At 40.0% G+C, this 22,093-nt stretch overlaps 2 protein-coding genes across 2 annotated transcripts; one reads left to right on the top strand and one right to left on the bottom strand.

The window, feature by feature from the left end:
* Window positions 1-123: 123 nt before the first annotated feature.
* Window positions 124-1,101, top strand: LOC134750931 (EKC/KEOPS complex subunit TP53RK). Its single transcript, XM_063686183.1, has one exon. It carries the CDS (start codon window positions 351-353, stop codon window positions 1,068-1,070), a length of 720 nt encoding a protein of 239 aa, XP_063542253.1. The 5' UTR covers window positions 124-350; the 3' UTR covers window positions 1,071-1,101.
* On the bottom strand, window positions 1,100-21,383 carry LOC134751216 (zinc finger protein 845-like). Its single transcript, XM_063686599.1, has 7 exons — window positions 21,197-21,383; window positions 20,645-20,897; window positions 18,289-18,925; window positions 17,432-18,120; window positions 14,187-14,278; window positions 6,116-6,368; window positions 1,100-4,217 (listed from the first exon to the last, which is right to left on the bottom strand). Exons 2-7 carry the CDS (start codon window positions 20,859-20,861, stop codon window positions 3,073-3,075), a joined length of 3,033 nt encoding a protein of 1,010 aa, XP_063542669.1. The 5' UTR covers window positions 20,862-20,897; window positions 21,197-21,383; the 3' UTR covers window positions 1,100-3,072.
* Between the last annotated feature and the right edge of the window lie 710 nt (window positions 21,384-22,093).

Here is a 22,093-nt window from a genome sequence, read left to right as displayed (position 1 = left end):
ATAAGAATGTTAGATAAAGAAAGTAACAAAACGCAACTTTGACAGTTAAAACAGGGCCTATCGCGAAGCGAACCACGTTCTCCGTATGAATTTACAAGTGCGACAGAGAGGCAACACGTCGAACGTGGTTCGCGGTAGGCCCTCCAGACACTATTTTTTTGGCGAATGTGGCCCTGCCAAATTGTAAACAAATAACTATTTTAATACTCTTTTGCAACATTTAGACATTCTAAGTTGTAATATAGGTATTTAATGGGCTTATGGCAATCCATTGTTGAAATAAAATCGGCGGACAATCGTGTTGACCAGTTTATAGGTTAACTAATACTTCACCAAAAAAACATCAAAAAATGTGTGAAGATTTAAAGATATTGAAGCAAGGAGCCGAAGCGAAGCTGTACATCTGTAATTACCTCGGGAAACCTACGCTAATCAAAGAGAGGTTTGAGAAGAAATATCGGCAACCTGAGCTCGATGTCGTCATCACCAAGGAGCGCATAAAAAATGAAGCCAGGGCTATAGTTCGTTGTAAAGCAGCCGATGTCAAAACTCCAGCGTTGTATTTAGTAGATTTCGAGCGTAGACGCATATACATGCAACATTTCGTGCACAGCGTCACAGTAAAAGACTTCATAATAAACTTTTTTACAAAACATCAACAGAATGGCTCGGGCGATAGTCCAAACAGCCTTAACAAAATTGCTATACTAATCGGGCAAACTGTGCGAAAATTACATGAACATAACATCATTCATGGAGATTTAACTACATCAAATATGTTATTAGTGAATAATAACTCAAATTCCGATGACTCTTGGTTAGATGTAGACAATGTGGAATTAGTCATGATTGATTTTGGATTATCGTCCTTTGACACAAGTGCGGAAGATAAGGGGGTGGACTTGTATGTCCTAGAGAGGGCGCTGATAAGCACCCATAATGACTACCCGGAGATATTTAGTAAAATACTGAAAGCATATAAAAGTTACAGCAAAAATAATGTAAAGGAAATTATTGGCAAGTTTGAAGAAGTCAGGGCAAGAGGAAGAAAGAGGACAATGGTGGGATAGAATTGTAAATAAAAAGTGTTATATAATTTAATAGCATTTTATTTTAAACTATATCTATAAAAACAGGATTGTTCATTCTGTTCGTTAATGACAAACCTAAGGCTTAGCTAAATTTTAACCCTTTGCCGGAATTTTGTAATAGGCATAAATTTATGTCTGAGGAGCAAAACGGCTTTCAAAAAGGAAAATCAACCGCTTTAGCTTGCTATTCATTAATAAGAAATATAACTGAAGAGATAGATAAGGGTAAACACCTAACAGGTGTTTTTTTCGAGATGAGCAAGGCGTTTGATTTTGTGAATCATCATATCTTGTTGGCTAAGTGTGAAAAATATGGACTAAGAGGAAATGCCTTAGATTGGCTCCAAAGCTTCCTTTCACGAGAACAGTGTGTAGAGTTAAGCAGAATAGACGAAAATAATGAAGTAATTCAATACAGGTCATCACATAAAATTAATGAGTCAGGTGTGCCACTAGGCAGTGTATTAGGCCCGCTGCTATTTTTACTATATATAAATGACCTTCCAAGAGTATGTAATCATAAGACAGTTTTATTTGCAGATGACATTTCAATCGTAATTTCTAATGACATTAATGACAATGCTTTTATGAATAATATAAATCTTGCTATTGACTCTATATGTAATTGGCTGGAAGACAATGATTTGTTAGTAACCATAAACAAAACGAAATATATTCAGTTCTTCAATATACGAACACAAACTCCGAAGTTAGATATTCATTGTAAAGATGAAATTATTGAAGAGGTATAAGTCACCAAATTTTTAGGTATTTTGGTAGACAGTCATTGTAAGTGGAGATACCATTTAGACAACATTTGCACCAAATTAGAAAAATTCACATATGTCTTAAGACAATTAAACCGGGTTGCTGGTGAAAAAGTTGCCCTAACAGCATACTATGGTTATGTTGCATCTCAATTACGGTATGGTCTAATAATTTGGGGTAATGCGAGCTATATAGGGCAAGTGTTCTTAGTCCAAAAGAAATGTGTAAGAGCTATAAGTGGGAAAGGACGTCTGGAACCATGTGGGCCTTTGTTTAAAAAATTTAACCTCTTGAATCTCACTGGATTATACATTTTTGAAATCGCAATATTTGTATACACAAATTCTCATTTATATACAACGGTTAGTACACACCCTAGGCTCAGACCCAGAGATCCTACAAAATTAGTTATGCCGAGATGTAGAAGCGCGCTACAGAGGAAAAATTGTCACTCTATGTCAATAAAAATATTTAACAATTTACCTCTCGAAATAAGACAACAACCATCGATAACCCATTTTAGGCGGCATCTATTTAAATGGTTGAAAGAAAAATGTTTTTATACATTGAATGAATTTATAGAATCTTATAACGATGAATAAAATGTGTTGTCCTTATTTATTTATTTAGCATTTAACATGAACAATATGTTTGAAATTTGTAATATAATGTTGTATTAATTTAATTTTTAAATCATGGCATGTTTGTAAATATTTTAAATACCTATAGTTGTTAGTCTGTATAGTTTAGGCATTAAAAAAATTTTTTTTGCATGCTTATTATTAGCTAAGTGTGTGATCTAATTTTACATATTATGACCATGAATGTTACCACACTTAATGCAAATAAATATATTTCATTTCATTTCATTTCATTTGTAGATAACTGATGTTTTCTTTTATTGAACAAAGTTATCATTGTACAAGGGGGTTTGAGCTACAATCGTCCTCACGCCAGCCATTTACTTTATGCTGGTTTCCTCGCGATATTTTCCTTCAGCAAGCAAACGCCAAACCAACTCGTACCTACATATCAAATGCTGTTTCGTACATACAAAAGTCCTGAAAAAGTCGGTGGTGTCTGGAGTTAGAGTAACGACCTCCGGCTTGGAAGCCACATGTCTGACCACTTCGCCTCCATACCCTCCAACGTGAACGTTCCCTACAAGGCTTCTCTTCCGTGTGTATCATCTGGTGTCTTCGCAGGTGCTGTTTCAGGCTGCACTTGTAGTCGCTATTGCTACGTTTTCAGGCTTCGTCCTAGTATGCGTCTTGTGGTGACGTTGTAGGTAGGATTTATCACCGCATTTGAAATCACAGTGGCTACATTGAAAAGGCTTTTCTCCAGTATGTATCCTCTGGTGTGTTTTTAAGTTTGTTTTCTGACTGCATTTGTAATCACAGTGGCTACATTGAAATGGCTTCACCCCAGTATGTATTATCTGATGCCGAAATAAATTTGCTTTCTGACTGAATTTTTTATCACAGTACCTGCACGTAAAAGGCTTCTCGCCAGTATGCGTCTTCTGGTGACGTCGTAGGTTGGATTTATTACGGCATTTGAAATCACAGTGGCTACATCGAAAAGGCTTCTCGCCAGTATGTGTCCTTTCATGTCTTCGTAAGTCTGGCCTACGGTTGCACTTGTAGTCGCAATGACTACATTTGTAAGGCTTTCCTCCAGTATGTATCCTTTCATGTTGTAGTACGTTTGACCTACTGTTGCACTTGTAGTCGCAATTACTACATTTGTAAGACATTTCTCCAGTATGTATCCTCTGCAGGTGTTTTTTTAAGTTTGATTTCTGACTGCATTTGTAATCACAGTAGCTACATTGAAATGGCTTCTCGCCAGTATGTGTCCTTTCATGTTTTCGTAACAATGACCTAAAGTTGCATTTGAAATCACAGTCGCTACAGTTAAAAGGTTTTTCATTAATGTAAACTGTTTGGTGTTTGTGTAAATTACTTTTACACAAGCTTGTGTAACTCTTCTCCAAAGCGTGAGTTTTTAAATGAGTCTCCAAACTTTTCTTGGAACTTGTTGTATACTCACATTCAGCACACATGAAATTTGTAAAACGAAGTTCAGTTTTCTCGTATTCTATTACAAGCGATTCGGTTTGAAACGTAGAAATACAAAAGTCGCAAGCAAATGGTTTTTGTCCGGTCGATAAGTGCGTGTGTTGAATATGTTTTCTTAAAATAGACTTGTTTCTTGAACGCTTGCCACAGTGTTCGCAGGCATATCGTTTGTCTTCACTGTGAAAAGTCGCGTCGTCGCGGAGGCGCTCGAGCACCACGGTACACGCCATCGCGAGCTGTTCCCTGGCGCGGGCGGCGCTACTCTCCGAACAGACTGAAACACAAATTAACAAAAAAAAATAACGTAGGTATTATATCGCGTATAATTTATATAACAAACATCAGGGGTCCCTTTGTTTGACATATTTATTGAAAGTCATAACGTAATGATTGTATATTATCATTAGTCATAATTCTGAAACCGTTATCTTTTCAGGATTTTCCTCAGGTTATCCTATAGGTAGGATAGGTTAGGTTAGGTTTGTTTTATGGCAATCCTGAAAAGTTACGCGTTTCTGAGAAAAACCAAATTATGACTAACGAAAATGTGGACAAACAATACATTATGACTTAAAACTATATGGGAAACAATAAATACCCCAAACATCACGACGCTGCGTGTGGTTATCAGCATATCACATAAAATAAAACCGACACTCGGACAATAAAGACAAATCGATTGACGTAACAGCAGACTCGGCCCACACGTGAGGTTTCTAGTTAGAGTGCCGCAAGGAGCACTGAATGTTTTTTGAATGGAGAAATCTGTAGTAATTAGGCCATCACTTTTTATTGTAATGCGGATGACGTGTACCAATTTTAATTAAAATTAAAAAAAAAACTGTAAGTAGGCCTCAAGGGCTCCTTTACCAATTAATAAAACAATGAAAAGTACATCCCACCAAAACCATTTTCATGTAAAATGTTGCCAAGATGAAACCATAAGGCTCGCACTGTCAAAAAGTTATCACTGTTATCAGATCTCTTGTACAGCCAAGCTTCTAAGCTAAGCTAAGCTAACGTTTCCTTCTCATTTTAAAACTACATGTTGGATTGTAATGAATCTGCACTTAGTATATAGGTCTGTAATTACTTTATGGGAAAAACTGGGGGAGGCCCTTTCCGCACAAGCGACATGCAAATAATAAACCAATAATAATTGAAATTTATGTAATTGTAAAAAAAAAGAAGCATGAAATAAAGGCTATTACTATTACTAATTAGTTTATATAGCTCCAGATTATAAAACAAACGAAATAGAGAAAAAACAAGTTTCATATGAAAAACTTAAATTCACTGCTTTTTTTATAAATATGGTATCTGAAGCTACATAAACTAATTAGAGATATAGATATATAAGACAATTATCAAGAATTGTTAGGAATCCGCCAATAATAAACATATGGTGTTGCTCTTAAAACAAAGGTTTTATTTAACGAAAAGTTTACATTTTGAAACTAAACTTATTTAGCCTTAAACACACAAAGAAACAACATTTAAAGTCTATTAATTGGCATGTCGATTCCCACTTTACACTTCAAATTATTTAATTTGTTGTATTTCACTTTCCGGCTTTATAACCTCACCTCACCACAGTACATTCGCCATCTTTCCAAAACAAATCCTGTTTTACCGACAGTGCAGCGATGACGGTGGCAGCGCCATCTGTTGGTCTTGCTAAGTAAATTTCTACTTTACCGACAGAGTCATGTATTGTAGATTATAGGCCATTCAAAGAAATCTTATTTCTTTATCCTACTGTAAGTATAAAGTTTCAGAGCAAACTTGTTACTCGTTTTACAATGAGAGTGTAACTACGTTTGTATTGAGAACCAAGCTTGCCGGGGACCCTTAATAGAGCCTTATTTTTATAAAAAATTAAAATAATCTGCAAATTTTGATAACAACATAATAATATTTTATTTATTTTATAATAATATTTCTATATGTATATTGTAAAAACCCTAAAAATAGATTTAAAATGAATAAAGGAATAATATACCCTGACCACCGGCAACTTGGGCCCTGCCTCGCTGCTGGCGGCACCCTAAGTTATGTTTCTTATAACGTGTTTATGTGTATTTTATAAGTGATTTTATGTTCATATTATAACCTAGCCTAACATGGAAAATAAATAAAGAGAATACTAATAAAATTAAAAGGTAAACTGACCTTGTAATGGGAGCACTCTAGGGCGGTGCTGCTCCTCGGGGCCCAGAACAAGCTCGTCTTTGACCACATGATCATCATACAGTCCAGCCCCCGCGATCACTCCTTGCCAGGCACTGTCCTCCCACTCCGGCTCCTCCTTCACACGCACCTCTCCGGGCTCCATCTTCACACACACCTCTCCCGGCTCCATCTTCACATACACTGTCTCTATTGACATGTTGTTGTGTGCTAACAAGCTGATAACGGTGAGGACCTGCAATGCAAGTAGCACATGATGAATTGTGGAGCCCTACAGCAATCATAGTATGACAGTAGAGCCCTATTAGGGTTAAAATGGGGTTTTAAGTTTGTAACAGAAACAATTTGAATAGGGACTTGAAATTAGTAGGGAGAAAAAAAATATTAGAAATAATTTTATTGCTTTTGACTATTCAAAAAAAAAAAAAAACAAAAATGTTTATTTTCTTTAACAATCTCATCATCTTAAAAATTAGTGGTTGGAACCTCCTTTTAAGCTTTAAAAGCCTGTGCCAGGAGGTACCGCCCTTCCTTATCTGGAGAATATTAACAATAGTGCCTGCTACATTTATGAGTAGGTATTTATGCTAGGTAAATATTACATTATTCAGTCTCAAATTGGGTTAAAAAGGGGTTGAAAGTGTGTTTCGGCAAATAAATCCATGAGGACGAAGTCATGCGCAACAGCTAGTCTTTTGATAAATATCCATCTCACACTAGTTCCACAATGACCTACATAGCCACCATGTCACATTATGTACATTTCAATAAGCAAAAAAAAGATTCTAAACTAAATAACTGTCACTAAATGTAGGAGAGACTAAACTAAAAGAAAAATACAAAATACCACAGAGTCGTTTGGTGTAAGCCTGTAAGGTCAAATGGGACAATTGCTACTGTTGAAGTAAATGAAATATTAACCGAATTACAAGTTGGATAGAGTTTTGAATGATTCACGGTTAGTTTCACTAGACTTATATTGACCGGGATATAGACCCTGATTAAGTTTTTAATTGTTTATGAGCTCATAAACAATTAAAAAGGTAATCACGGTCTATATCCCGGTCAATATAGGTCAAGTTGGATAGAGTTACACGCGAAGCGAAGCGATGCGGCGCGGGGTGAATCAATCCTTTGATACCTATAGAAGTGTCCTAGCTGGGCGATCTCGGTGCAAACGCCAACGCCGTGAGCCCACCGCGTGGCTTCGCGTTCGTGAGTTGTTCGCTCACGTAAAACGCTACAGCATTGAATAGGTAAAAGTAGCTACAAGTGACAATATAACATACTTTGGAAATGAGAGTTAGTACCTTTCTCGCTACGGCTTCGAACAGTCAACGAAAGCGGAAGTATATTTATTTACGGGGCAAAAACAACAAAATACGTATTGTAGACAACTCGCGCTGGTACAACTATTTCATTTTAAAGCGAAACTGACAGGCAATTTTCTTTACAAACAAAAAACGACTAATTCGTACAAACACATAACACATCATGACATAACATAAATAACCTCAAAAAATTTGACAATTAGTTGAATGAGAATTGTGTAATTTTTTTTTTGTAATGCCCTGGATGCCAGCCCTTTAAGACAAATCTCATAGAAAAAGGGGCAAGCTATGATGGCGCCAGATGGATATGCAAACCTTTGACAGCTGCCAACCCCATTGACATACAATCCGAAATGTCCGAAGCTCCAATGATACATTAATGCACTAACGCGACCTTGGTGCGGTGTGGTAGTGTGTTAGGCTAACCATAATCGCACAGAATTTTCATTTGGTTTCCAATTATTCTGAGGATTTCCATATGGAATGACAGGTAGGATAGGAACGGAACTTCGCTCTACACAGGCCAACTAGGCCAAGGGCCTGACATTCTTTGATAGAGAAAGATAGTCTTGCCATGCTTTGTCCTTATCACCGACCGGATTTTTTTTCATAGTCGGGTTATAGCAACATAGTTAGGAGGCGATGGCGAAATACCGAAATTTATAAGAGTGAAAGAGAAAAAGGATTATGCTGCCATACAACCTGTCAATACATGAATATGTCTTTCTCTTACCCCTGGTCCACCTGGTCGCTCGGTTTCATGTGTTTAACTACTATACTATGTCTATGACACACGCATTGCGCTGTCTCGCTTGCACATGGCCAGCCTAGCGATAAGATTCTCTTTCATTCAATGCATAAAATCTGTAACCCACGGGCGTATACCTATTATACTTACTTTACTCTTTGGGCGTACCGGACACGAACTTGGTTTAGTCAGCAAATCTCATGAATCTACTATAACTGGATCGGTCATGAGGGGTGGGGGGAAATGACCGAACGGGATAGTCTTATGTATATAAACAATAACACAGTCACAGTCTCACATTTTTTTATTCCCCACCGTAAATTTGTATGGTTTATTACAAATCCAATCATATTGTCGCATTGCGTAAGTTCCGTCCCTCACGGGCGCACGCGTATAGTTCATCTATATAATGCTAGGTCTATGGCAAATCTCTTCATTCGCTGTCACCTGTCACCAAAGGGCCTACCGCGAACCACGTTCGACGTGTTGCCTCCTTGTCGCACTTGTAAACTCGTACGTAAGTGTGACAGGGAGGCAACACGTCGAACGTGGTTCGCGGTAGGGGCCCTGTGACGAATCGCCACATCGCCACGCATTCAAACATCCATAAGGGCCCTCCACACTCATGCGCGAATTACGGCGCGAAGCCGCGAACGCGAGTGTGGAGTCTAGTTCGCTATTCCTACTATGTACTGTGGGCCTGCTAGTGTAATTTAAAGCCTCCTCCATACTCGTGAGCGAATCGCGGCGCGTAGTCTTGAAAGGGCTTAAGCTTGACAAATAAATATTGTCTACTACCAGAAGCGGTCACCCAAAGGCCAAATATAACCGTAACAGACTACCGCACCATATGTTTTTGTTATATTCTTTCCACTCTTTATAACCATTTTTAAGGTTCCGTATCTCAAAAGGAAAAAACTGAACCCTTATAGGATAACTCGTGGGTCTGTCTGTCTGTCACAGCCTATTTTCTCCGAAACTACTGGACCAATTAAGTTGAAATTTGGTATACATATGTAAGTTTGTAACCCAAAAATGGATATGTAACGTAAACAAATAAAATTTAAACATGGGGACCACTTTTGGGGGGTAAATGAGAAAATTAAAAAATAAAGTTTTTCAAACTATATCGTGTTAATCAGATGAAAGAGCTTATTAAACTCAAATATATATCTTTTTATAATTTTAGGATAAACAGTTTAGAAGTTATTCAAGAAAATAGACAAAAAATTACCACCCCCCCCCCCCTTTATCTCCGAAACTAATGGGTCTAAAATTATGAAAAAAATACACAAAATAGTTGTTTACCTATAGATCATAGGAAAACCTATTAGAAATGTGTAGTCTAGCGTGAGTCGAACTTAATTACTTAGTTTTTGATCCGACCCCTACGGGTTTTTTTAAAGACATTTCACTTACATTTGACATAAAATATACATTGTTTAAATTGTGTAATGTACGGAACCCTTGGAACGCGAGTCCGACTCACACTTGGCCGGTTTTACATAGTATTAGGCCTCATAATCACAAGCGCTTTTTCAACGCGCTTTAAAAAAACACTTGAATTCGTCCGCAAGCTAAATTCGATTTAACGACCATCGCTCCAAAAAAAAACCGAAAATCGAAAATCCAACAACGCTTGATAAAAAGCGCCACCACCATTGTGTGAACAAATACACATGTATTCATTTGTGTCATTCGAACGCTTTTTTAACGCGCGTTGTAAAAGCGCTCGTACGAATGAGGCCAAAGAACGTATGCGTCAGCGAGTGTATAGGAATAGAAAGAAAGTAGAATAAAACATACTGTTTATTTTAGAATATGTACACTTAATACAGTTTTGAATGATTCACGGTTAGTTTCACTACTAATATAGACCGTGATGACCTTCTGTATTATTTTCGTGCTTCCGATATTATACCTCCCCGTGAACAAGATGCATGTAATTGCGTCGAAATATCGGGAGCTCGAAAACAATACAAAGGGTAATCACGGTCCATATCCCGGTCTATTTAAGTCTAATGTACACTTTATTCCGGTGATTATAGTTTAATACTGAATCACTGTAACTATGTAAACTGAAATAAACTCACTCACTCATCGCTGTATGTATTTTCAAACACGCAGCAGCCTCGTCACTCTCTATCCATGTCACTCCAATAGTGCAAGAGTGAGAGAGATGTAGATTATGTAGATAACCAAAGATAGATATAACTTTAAGATAAGTGATGCTTTCTTTTATTGAACAAGGTTATCATTGCACAAGGGGGTTTGAGCTACAATCGTCCTCACGCCAGCCATTTACTTTATGCTGGTTTCCTCGCGATATTTTCCTTCAGCAAGCAAACGCCAAACCAACTCGTACCTAAATATCAAATGCTGTTTCGTACGTACACAAGTCCCGAGAAAGTCGGTGGTGTCTGGAGTTAGAGCTACAACCTCCGGCTTGGAAGCCACATGTCTGACCACTTCGCCTCCATACCCTCTGTTACGGCAATACCTAAAGTGCATAGAAACCGGCGGCGGCCCGTGACCTTCAGCCCGACCCGCGCCTAGCGACCCGCGCGCTTATCCCCGGCTGCGATGCGCCCCTACCACGAGTACCATGACGTCACACACATGTCATCGCGTCATGCCCCCAGCAGCCAATGAGAGGCGTGCATCAGACATGTCGTGATCGGCAGCCAATAGTGTAGCGGCTCGTCATCCCTGCGCGCACCAATGAAGACAGAGGATGACAACACAATTTGATTTTCTCACCGAACAACTTACCTGCCTACTCCTGTTTTAGTTTGCTTATTTTTTATAGATAAAGTTAATTAAGTAAAAATCCAGAATTAATCATTTCAACAACCTGCCATCCACATCAGCGCAAATCCTGGCCAGCAGAGCTATCTACGTATGTCTATACGCGCAGACATAATTTTGATCCATCGATACCGGATATCAACCAGCCTTGGATCCACGGATTGGGTGTGAGAACGCATCGGCAGAGTGCTGAAACGACCAGAGTCATCGGCATCGGTGAAGATCTTCGGTGAGACGAGCCAGCTTACCTATCCTACCTTTCCCTTTTACGCTTGCGTCATACCGTGCTTTTCTCAATTCCAGTGCTTGTGCTTTCGTTGTGACCCTATCGCACGTCGTCGAGTCGACCTTCGCAAAAGTCTGCAAGCAGCCCGCGTCAGCTTCACTGCTAGCTGCCTTGCTGTGCTCGACCGTGGTGGTGATTGCAACTGTGAGTACTTAGCGCCTGCCTTTATTCGATTCGCGAAATGACTGGCAAATATGATTTTGTGTTTCACGCCGCGTTAGGTCCTAATCAAGAAGCGGACTCGGAAACGATAAAACATTTAAACCGTAGACGAGGTTCCGTAAAATGTAGGCTGACTAATTTCAAAAAGTTTGTAAAAACATTTGAGGGTTTAACTTTGTCCGATACCCAACGCACAGAGCTCAATTTACGCATGCAGGGAGCTCAGGGTATTTTCGATGATTTTAGTGAAATTCATAATCAGTTAGAAAGTTTAATTCTCGATAGCGAAATGGACTCACTTTTTGAAACCAGAGAGGTGTTTGAAAGCGAATATTACGCGATTTTAGCTCAAACGCAATGTATGGTGAAATGCTCGGAGAAAGCTAATTAACCTATAGTGCAAGCTTCTAATAATTTGGCGCAAACAGTTCGTCTCCCCGTCATTTCTTTACCTACCTTTGACGGATCTTATGAACACTGGTTACAATTCCGAGACACATTCGCGTCTTTAGTGCACAACTCGCAAGAAATAACCAGCATTCAAAAGTTCCATTATTTAAAATCATCGCTCAAGGGTAATGCGCTTCTTGTTATCGATTCGCTTGAGTTTTCGGCAGATAATTACGCAATTGCTTGGGAATTACTACTGAACCGGTATGACAATAGTAGATTGCTAGTGCACAATCACGTAAAGGCCTTGTTTTCTATACAATCGCTTAACAAAGAATCGCCGGCACTGTTAAGAAAGTTATTAGATACAGTTTTAAAGAATTTACGCGCTTTAAAATTGCTCGGTGAGCCCACAGAAAGTTGGGACACACTAATTATTTATTTAGTCGTCTCTAAATTAGATCCCACCACCGAACGTGAGTGGGAGCAATATAAAAGCACTTTATTACCAGTGTCGAACGAAAACAAAACCGCGCTTAAGGTAGATGATTTGCTAAAATTCATTCGCGACCGCGCTGATATGTTGGAAACATTATTGGTTACGCACAGCCGGTCCAACTCACATAACACTTATCCGCAGCATGATGCTAAAAAATCATACACTCATAACGCGCACACGGCTCCAAAGGTTCACTGTAATGTTGTCACCGAAAAGTCCGTGGACAAATCTCACTCCAAACAAACACATAACAAAAAATTATGTATTATGTGCAACGGTAAACATCCTTTGTACTCGTGTCAAGCATTCATTGATTTAAGTTTGCAAGATAAATTAAAGTTAGTTCGCGATAAATGTTTGTGTGAGAATTGTTTACGAACAGGGCATGCGCCCAGTGAATGCCGATATGGCCCGTGCAGAAAGTGTAACAAAAAACACAATTCCATAATTCACGAGGACGAGAAGGAAGGTGCCAGTGACAAGCGCTCCGTAGCGTTGCTGGCAACAGACAACGCATCAAAGTCGCCCTCCTCCTCGATCTCTGATAATAATATCGCACGCGCACAACACGTATTGCAGGTATCGAACGCACACATAGACGAAGACTTATACGCGCGATTGTCTTCGAGGCGTCCTGTAATATTAGCAACCGCCATTGTCGAAATTCCAGATAGTTACGGTAACTATCATAAAACGCGAGTGATTCTCGATAATGGGAGCGAAGGTTGTCTAATTACCGAAGCGTTGTGTGACAAATTAAATCCGCTATGTATACAGTCCACAGAAGAACTAAACGGTATCATGAATTTAGCTACACATAGTTCGCGAGTATGTGAGATCGAAATAAATTCACTTGTTACCAATTTTAAGGCGCGATTACAATGTCGAGTTTTACCGAAGTTAACCTCGTCATTGCCTACGTTTCCGAGTAAACGTAATCAATTCCGCATTCCAGACAACGTACGTCTGGCAGATCCTAGCTTTCATGAAAGTCAACCTGTTGAGGTCCTTATAGGAGCTGACATATTCTGGGAGCTCCTCGTAGGGATAGTTGAGATAAGGCGCTTAACGAACGGATCATTTTTAATAAATACCCAGTTAGGATGGATCGTTTCTGGACCTGTCTCCTCTAATACGCGCAATACAAAGCCTATTAATTGTAATTTTATGCAATCTCTTGACGCGACCTCATTAGATAATCAATTACGTAGGTTTTGGGAAATAGAGGAGGTGCAGGTAAATAACAAATCGCACGATTCGCGCAGCGAAGAGGAAATTGCATGCGAAGACCATTTTGTCAAAACGACCACCCGTCTCGAGGATGGTAGGTTTTGCGTGCAACTTCCTCTCAAAGAATCTCCCGAGTCTCTTGGTGACTCATTCGCGCAAGCGAAAAGACGCTTTATGTCGTTGGAAAAACGCCTCAATCGCGATCCGATATATAAAGGCATGTACAGCGACTTTATAAAAGAATATCTCGCATTAGGTCATATGAAACGAGTATATACCTACGGGACCCCTAATTACTTTCTGGCCCACCATGGAATTTATCGTGCACATGCACAAAAAACACGTCTAAGAGTCGTATACGATGCTAGCGCCCCCACGACCAGTGGCAAATCGCTGAACGACATACAACGCGTAGGCGCGCCTATACAAGGCGATTTGATTGCTATATTGTTAAGATTCCGTGAAAATAGGTTTGTTGCATGCGCTGACATCGAAAAACATTATAGACAAGTCCTAATTGACGAATCTCAACGCGACTTACAACTAATTTTATGGCGCGATAATCCAAGCGACGACCTTGACATATATCAGCTGAGTACCGTTACGTACGGCACGGCGGCCGCTGCCTTCCTCAGTTGTAGGTGTCTAAAACAATTGGCGCTAGAATGTACAGATCCCGAAGTAGCTAGAACTATTAGAGACGATTTTTACGTAGACGATTTTATTTCTGGATCGTCTACGATTCCCGAATTGCTACGAATTTGTGACGAAACCGCGAAAGTTTTAAGTTCTGGTTGCTTCCCATTACGAAAATGGGTATTTAACTTCGATTGTAACGATCAACGTTATAATGACGACACGTCAAAGGAATTATCATTAGGCGAGCACGCGCATAGTAAAACTTTAGGTCTCGGGTGGTACAACAAAAGTGACGAATTGTTCTATCACTCGCGACACGAGCCAAATCCTAAACCTGTCACGAAACGCATAATATTATCCACGGCATCACAGGTTTTCGATCCGCTCGGATTATTAAGTCCAATGATAATTATCGCCAAATGTTTATTACAACGGTTGTTTTTATTAAAGGTAGATTGGGACGCAGCTGTGCCCGATGACGTCACGCAAGCCTGGCACCGCTTCGTAAGCAACCTAGCTATTTTACCTAACATTCGCATACCACGTCATGTTATGTGCAATGACCCTATATGTATAGATTTGCATATATTTTCAGACGCAAGCCAATTAGCTTATGGCACTTGCGCCTATTTGCGAACGATTGATAATAAATCAGCCGTTACCGTCCGGTTGCTATGCTCGAAAAGTAAAGTGGCCCCAATTTCGCCTCCTTTGAGTACGCCTCGACTGGAGCTGTCCGCGTGCTTATTGGGCGCTAAATTATATAATAAAATAAAAGAATCGTTCCGCGCGAAATTCAACCGAGTAATATTTCATACCGATTCAACTATCGCACTAAGTTGGCTCCGAATGCAGCCTAATTTACTAAAACCTTTCGTTCAAAATAGGGTTGCAGAAATCCACGAACTAACGAAAAAACATTCGTGGCATCATGTTAGCGGCAAGTGCAACCCGGCCGATATGGTTTCTAGGGGAGTACAGTTGGACGCACTTCGCTCATCCAGTCTCTGGTGGAGCGGCCCTGACTTCCTTCATGACATTAATTATAATGCTCAGACTGTAGATCCGTCATTGTTGCCAGACGAGTCCCAGATACCCGAACGTAAAACGAATCCGATGACTAGTCTGGTATGCAACGACAATAACAATAATAAACTATTTACATTCGACAGGTTTTCTCAGTTCAACCGAATGCAGCGCGCAGCCGCGTACGTAATTCGCTTCATTCATAACTCGCGCAATAAGGATGCACGTCGAACCGGCGCGCTCACTGTAGATGAACTGAGGGAATCTGAGATATTACTCTCGCGCTTATCGCAATTGGAGTCATTATCGGATGTTCACAACGCATTGACAAAGAACAAATGTATCGCAAAGGGTTTCTTAGCCAAATTAAATTTGTTCATTGACAATAATAACCTAATTAGAGTCGGAGGACGGCTTACCAATTCTTCTAGGTTTGATTACGATAAAAAACACCCGATATTACTTTCTAGTAAGCATCATTTTACTATTTTGTTGTTCCGATTTGAACATAAAAGATTATTGCACGCGGGACCGCAGCATATATTATTCTCGATTCGCGAGGCCTGGTGGCCCGTAAGCGGTAGGAATCTTGCTAGGAAAGTGGTTCACAGCTGCGTTGTTTGCGTTCGTTTTAAGGGTAAAACGTTAACTCCTATTATGGGTAATTTACCTTCTGAGCGATTAGAACCAGGGTTCGCGTTTGTCAATTGCGCTGTGGACTATGGAGGTCCATTCTACATTTTAAACCGCAAGGGTCGGGGAGCCACAACTGTCAAGGCGTATTTATGTATATTTATATGCTTTGCTACGCGCGCAGTTCACTTAGAGTTGGTTACCGATCTCTCTTCAGATGCTTACCTACTGGCGTTGAAAAGGTTCATTTCGCGTCGTGGTAAACCTTCAAAAATATTTTCGGACAACGGACGGAACTTTGTAGGTCTTATGAATGATTTTTCAAAGTTTTTAAAATCATGTTCGAGCGAAATAAAAGAGTACGCAATCTCACAAAAAATTGAATTTATTATGACGCCTCCTTATGCTAGTCATTTTGCCGGTCTGGTCGAGGCTGGTGTTAAGAGTTGCAAGCATCACTTGCGACGTGTGATAGGCGATGTCAAGCTAACTTACGAGCACTTTAGCACTATTTTGACGGAATGCGAAGCCATTCTGAATTCCAGGCCTTTGAGTCCTTTGGCCTCAGACCCGCAAGACTACACCCCTTTAACCCCTGCTCATTTCCTTGCTGGACGTCCGCTGACAGCCCCTGCGTGCGCTGACCTCAACGACGCTCCCGTGCACCGTCTGTCACGATACCAGCGAGTGGAACAAATGCGACAACATTTCTGGGCCAGGTGGTCGAAGGAGTTCATATCCGAGCTGCAGGTCAGGACAAAGTGGACGCAAAATTTGGACGACCTAAAGGTGGATACCCTCGTCCTAATCAAGGAGGACCATGCTCCGCCCCTCAAATGGAGCTTAGGGCGAATCACCAAGACTTACCCGGGCAAAGACGGCGTCTCCCGAGTAGCCGATATCCGCACATCCCGCGGCACTGTACGCCGAGCTTTTTCGAAAATCTGCCCGCTACCTACGCATGATGATGACTAACTTCACCGTCTCATCTTCACATTGGAAGTGCACTCTTCCAAGGCCGGGAGCTTATGTTACGGCAATACCTAAAGTGCATAGAAACCGGCGGCGGCCCGTGACCTTCAGCCCGACCCGCGCCTAGCGACCCGCGCGCTTATCCCCGGCTGCGATGCGCCCCTACCACGAGTACCATGACGTCACACACATGTCATCGCGTCATGCCCCCAGCAGCCAATGAGAGGCGTGCATCAGACATGTCGTGATCGGCAGCCAATAGTGTAGCGGCTCGTCATCCCTGCGCGCACCAATGAAGACAGAGGATGACAACACAATTTGATTTTCTCACCGAACAACTTACCTGCCTACTCCTGTTTTAGTTTGCTTATTTTTTATAGATAAAGTTAATTAAGTAAAAATCCAGAATTAATCATTTCAACAACCTGCCATCCACATCAGCGCAAATCCTGGCCAGCAGAGCTATCTACGTATGTCTATACGCGCAGACACCCTCCAACGTGAACGTTCCCTACAAGGCTTCTCTTCCGTGTGTATCATCTGGTGTCTTCGCAGGTGCTGTTTCAGGCTGCACTTGTAGTCGCTATTGCTACGTTTTCAGGCTTCGTCCCAGTATGCATATTCTGGTGACGTCGTAGGTTGGATTTATTACGGCATTTGTAATCACAGTGGCTACATCGAAAAGGCTTCTCGCCAGTATGTGTCATATGGTGAAGTCGTAGGTGGGATTTATCACCGCATTTGAAATAACAGTGGCTACATTGAAAAGGCTTCTCGCCAGTATGTGTCCTTTCATGTCTACGTAAGTCTGGCCTACGGTTGCAGTTGTAGTCGCAATGACTACATTTGTAAGGCTTTCCTCCAGTATGTATCCTTTCATGTTGTAGTACCTTTGACCTACTGTTGCACTTGTAGTCGCAATTACTACATTTGTAAGTCTTTTCTCCAGTATGTATCCTCTGCAGGTGTTTTTTTAAGTGTGTTTTCTGACTGCATTTGTAATCACAGTGGCTACATTGAAAAGGCTTTTCGCCAGTATGTGTCCTTTCATGTGTTTGTAACAATGACCTAAAGCTGCATTTGTAATCACAGTACCTGCACGTAAAAGGCTTCTCGCCAGTATGTATCCTTTCATGTTGTTGTAAGTTTGACCTAAACTTGCACTTGTAGTCGCAATGACTACATTTGTAAGGCTTTTCTCCAGTATGTATCCAATGGTGTGCTTTTAAGTTTGTTTTCTGACTGCATTTGTAATCACAGTGGCTACATTGAAATGGCTTCTCGCCAGTATGTGTCCTTTCGTGTATTCGTAACAATGACCTAAAGTTGCATTTGTAATCACAGTGGCTACATTGAAATGGCTTCTCGCCAGTATGTATTATCTGATGCCGAAATAAATTTCCTTCCTGACTGAATTTTTTATCACAGTACCTGCACGTAAAAGGCTTCTTGCCAGTATGTGTCCTTTCGTGTCTTCGTAACATAGAACTAGCACTGCACTTGTAGTCGCAATGACTACATTTGTAAGGCTGTTTTCCAGTGAGTATTCTCTGGTGCCTCCGGTTGTGCATCTTCTGGTGACGTCGCAGGTTTGATTCAACTCTGCATTTGAAATCACAGTCACTACAGTTAAAAGGTTTTCCATTAATGTAAACTGTTTGGTGTTTGTGTAAATTACTTTTACACGAGCTTGTGTAACTCTTCTCCAAAGCGTGAGTTTTTAAATGCGTCTCCAAACTTTTCTTGGAACTTGTTGTATACACACATTCAGCACACATGAAATTTGTAAAACGAAGTTCAGTTTTCTCGTGTTCTATTACAAGCGATTCGGTTTGAAACGTAGAAATACAAAAGTCGCAAGCAAATGGTTTTTGTCCGGTCGATAAGTGCGTGTGTTGAATATGTTTTCTTAAAATAGACTTGTTTCTGAAACCCTTGCCACAGTGTTCGCAGGCATATCGTTTGTCTTCACTGTGAAAAGTCGCGTCGTCGCGGAGGCGCTCGAGCACCACGGTACACGCCATCGCGAGCTGTTCCCTGGCGCGGGCGGCGCTACTCTCCGAACAGACTGAAACACAAATTAACAAAAAAAAAAAACGTAGGTATTATATCGCGTATAATTTATATAACAAACATCAGGGGTCCCTTTGTTTGACATATTTATTGAAAGTCATAATGTAATGATTGTCATATTATCATTAGTCATAATTCTGAAACCGTTATCTTTTCAGGATTTTCCTCAGGTTATTCTATAGGTAGGATAGGTTAGGTTAGGTTTGTTTCATGGCAATCCTGAAAAGTTACGCGTTTCTGAGAAAAACCAAATTATGACTAACGAAAATGTGGACAAACAATACATTATGACTTAAAACTATATGGGAAACAATAAATACCCCAAACATCACGACGCTGCGTGTGGTTATCAGCATATCACATAAAATAAAACCGACACTCGGACAATAAAGACAAATCGATTGACGTAACAGCAGACTCGGCCCACACGTGAGGTTTCTAGTTAGAGTGCCGCAAGGAGCACTGAAAGTTTTTTGAATGGAGAAATCTGTAGTAATTAGGCCATCACTTTTTATTTTAATGCGGTTGACGTGTACCAATTTTAATTAAAATTTAAAAAAAAACTGTAAGTAGGCCTCAAGGGCTCCTTTACCAATTAATAAAACAATGAAAAGTACATCCCACCACAACCATTTTCATGTAAAATGTTGCCAAGATGAAACCATAAGGTTCGCACTGTCAAAAAGTCATCACTGTTATCAGATCACTTGTACAGCCAAGCTTCTAAGCTAAGCTAAGCTAATGTTTCCTTCTAATTTTAAAACTACATGTTGGATTGTAATGAAACTGCACTTAGTATATAGGTCTGTAATTAGTTTATGGGAAAAACTGGGGGAGGCCTTTTCCGCACAAGCGACATGCAAATAATAAACAAATAATAATTGAAATTTATGTAATTGTAAAAAAAAGAAGCATGAAATAAAGGCTATTACTATTACTAATTAGTTTATATAGCTCCAGATTATAAAACAAACGAAATAGAGAAAAAACAAGTTTCATATGAAAAACTTAATTTCACTGCTTTTTTTATAAATATGGTATCTGAAGCTACATAAACTAATTAGAGATATAGATATATAAGACAATTATCAAGAATTGTTAGGAATCCGCCAATAATAAACATATGGTGTTGCTCTTAAAACAAAGGTTTTATTTAACCAAAAGTTTACATTTTGAAACTAAACTTATTTAGCCTTAAACACACAAAGAAACAACATTTAAAGTCTATTAATTGGCATGTCGATTCCCACTTTACACTTCAAATTATTTAATTTGTTGTATTTCACTTTCCGGCTTTATAACCTCACCTCACCACAGTACATTCGCCATCTTTCCAAAACAAATCCTGTTTTACCGACAGTGCAGCGATGACGGTGGCAGCGCCATCTGTTGGTCTTGCTAAGTAAATTTCTACTTTACAGACAGAGTCATGTATTGTAGATTATAGGCCATTCAAAGAAATTTTATTTCTTTATCCTACTGTAAGTATAAAGTTTCAGAGCAAACTAGTTACTCGTTTTACAATGTGAGCGTAACTACGTTTGTATTGGGAACCGAGCTTGCTGGGGACCCTTAATAGAGCCTTATTTCTATAAAAATTGAAAATAATCTTATAACGTGTTTATGTGTATTTTATAAGTGATTTTATGTTCATATAATAACCTAGCCTAACATGGAAAATAAATAAAGAGAATACTAATAAAATTAAACTGACCTTGTAATGGGAGCACTTTAGGGCGGTGCCGCTCCTCGGGGCCCAGCACAAGCTCGTCTTTGACCACATGATCATCATACAGTCCAGCCCCCGCGATCACTCCTTGCCAGGCACTGTCCTCCCACTCCGGCTCCTCCTTCACACGCACCTCTCCGGGCTCCATCTTCACACACACCTCACCTGGCTCCATCTTCACATACACTGTCTCTATTGACATGTTGCTGTGTGCTAACAAGCTGATAACGGTGAGGACCTGCAATGCAAGTAGCACATGATGAATTGTGGAGCCCTACAGCAATCACAGTATGACAGTAGAGCCCTATTAGGGTTAAAATGGGGTTTTAAGTTTGTACAGAACAATTTGAGTAGGGACTTGAAATTAGTAGGGAGAAAAAAAATATTAGAAATAATTTTAGTGCTTTTGACTATTCAGTCTCTAATTGGGTTAAAAAGGTTTAAAAGTTGTTCGCTCACGTAAAACGCTACAGCATAGAATACGTAAAAGTAGCTACAAGTGACAATATAACATACTTTGGAAATGAGAGTTAGTACCTTTCTCGCTACGGCTTCGAACAGTCAACGAAAGCGAAAGTATATTTATTTACGTGGCAAAAACAACAAAATACGTATTGTAGACAACTCGCGCTGGTGCAACTATTTCATTTTAAAGCGAAATTGACATGCAATTTTCTTTACAAACAAAAAACGACTAATTCGTACAAACACAACATAAATAACCTCAAAAAATTTGACAATTGGTTGAATGAGAATTGTGTAATATTTTTTTTTGTAATGCCCTGGATGCCAGCCCTTTAAGCCAAATCTCATAGAAAAAGGGGCAAGCTATGATGGCGCCAGATGGATATGCAAACCTTTGACAGTTGCCAACCCCATTGACATACAATCCGAAATGTCCGAAGTGGTCCGAAGTTCCAATGATACATTAATGCACTAACGCGACCTTGGTGCGGTGTGGTAGTGTGTTAGGCTAACCATAATCGCACAGAATTTTCATTTGGTTTCCAATTATTCTGAGGATTTCCATATGGAATGAAAGGTAGGATAGGAACGGAACTTCGCTCTACACAGGCCAACTAGGCCAAGGGCTCTTTGATAGAGAAAGATAGTCTTATTGCGATTCCTGTAAGAGGAAAGAGAAAATACCTATAGTGCCATGCTTTGTCCTTATCACCGACCGGATTTTTTTTCATAGTCGGGTTATGGCAGCATAGTTAGGAGCATATACCTAGATGCGGCCTACCGCGTGCGCCCGTAAGGAATAGACATAGATGACGTCATAAACGTGGGGATACCATATCGCATGTTGAGAACGAAAGTGACCCAACACGAAAATTCGCAAAATTGAGTTAATTATACAGAACGACCTTTAAAAGCATACTTTACAACGTGGATAGTTTGAAACAGCCCTTTTCTAGTTAGAAAAGCGCA

Source organism: Cydia strobilella, chromosome 21 (assembly GCF_947568885.1).
Source record: "Cydia strobilella chromosome 21, ilCydStro3.1, whole genome shotgun sequence".
Lineage (NCBI taxonomy): Eukaryota > Metazoa > Arthropoda > Insecta > Lepidoptera > Tortricidae > Cydia > Cydia strobilella.
Note: the sequence above shows the minus strand (reverse complement) of the source record. Positions and strands in the feature narration are given on the sequence as shown.

Coding starts and splice junctions, on each gene's coding strand:
- LOC134750931 (XM_063686183.1), top strand. CDS start 351: ATGTGTGAAGATTTAAAGATATTGAAGCAAGGAGCCGAAGCGAAGCTG.
- LOC134751216 (XM_063686599.1), bottom strand. CDS start 20,861: ATGTCAATAGAGACAGTGTATGTGAAGATGGAGCCAGGTGAGGTGTGT. Junction 18,926..20,644: donor TAAAGTGCTCCCATTACAAG/GTCAGTTTAATT, acceptor TTTGTGTTTCAG/TCTGTTCGGAGAGTAGCGCC. Junction 4,218..6,115: donor TAGAGTGCTCCCATTACAAG/GTCAGTTTACCT, acceptor TTTGTGTTTCAG/TCTGTTCGGAGAGTAGCGCC.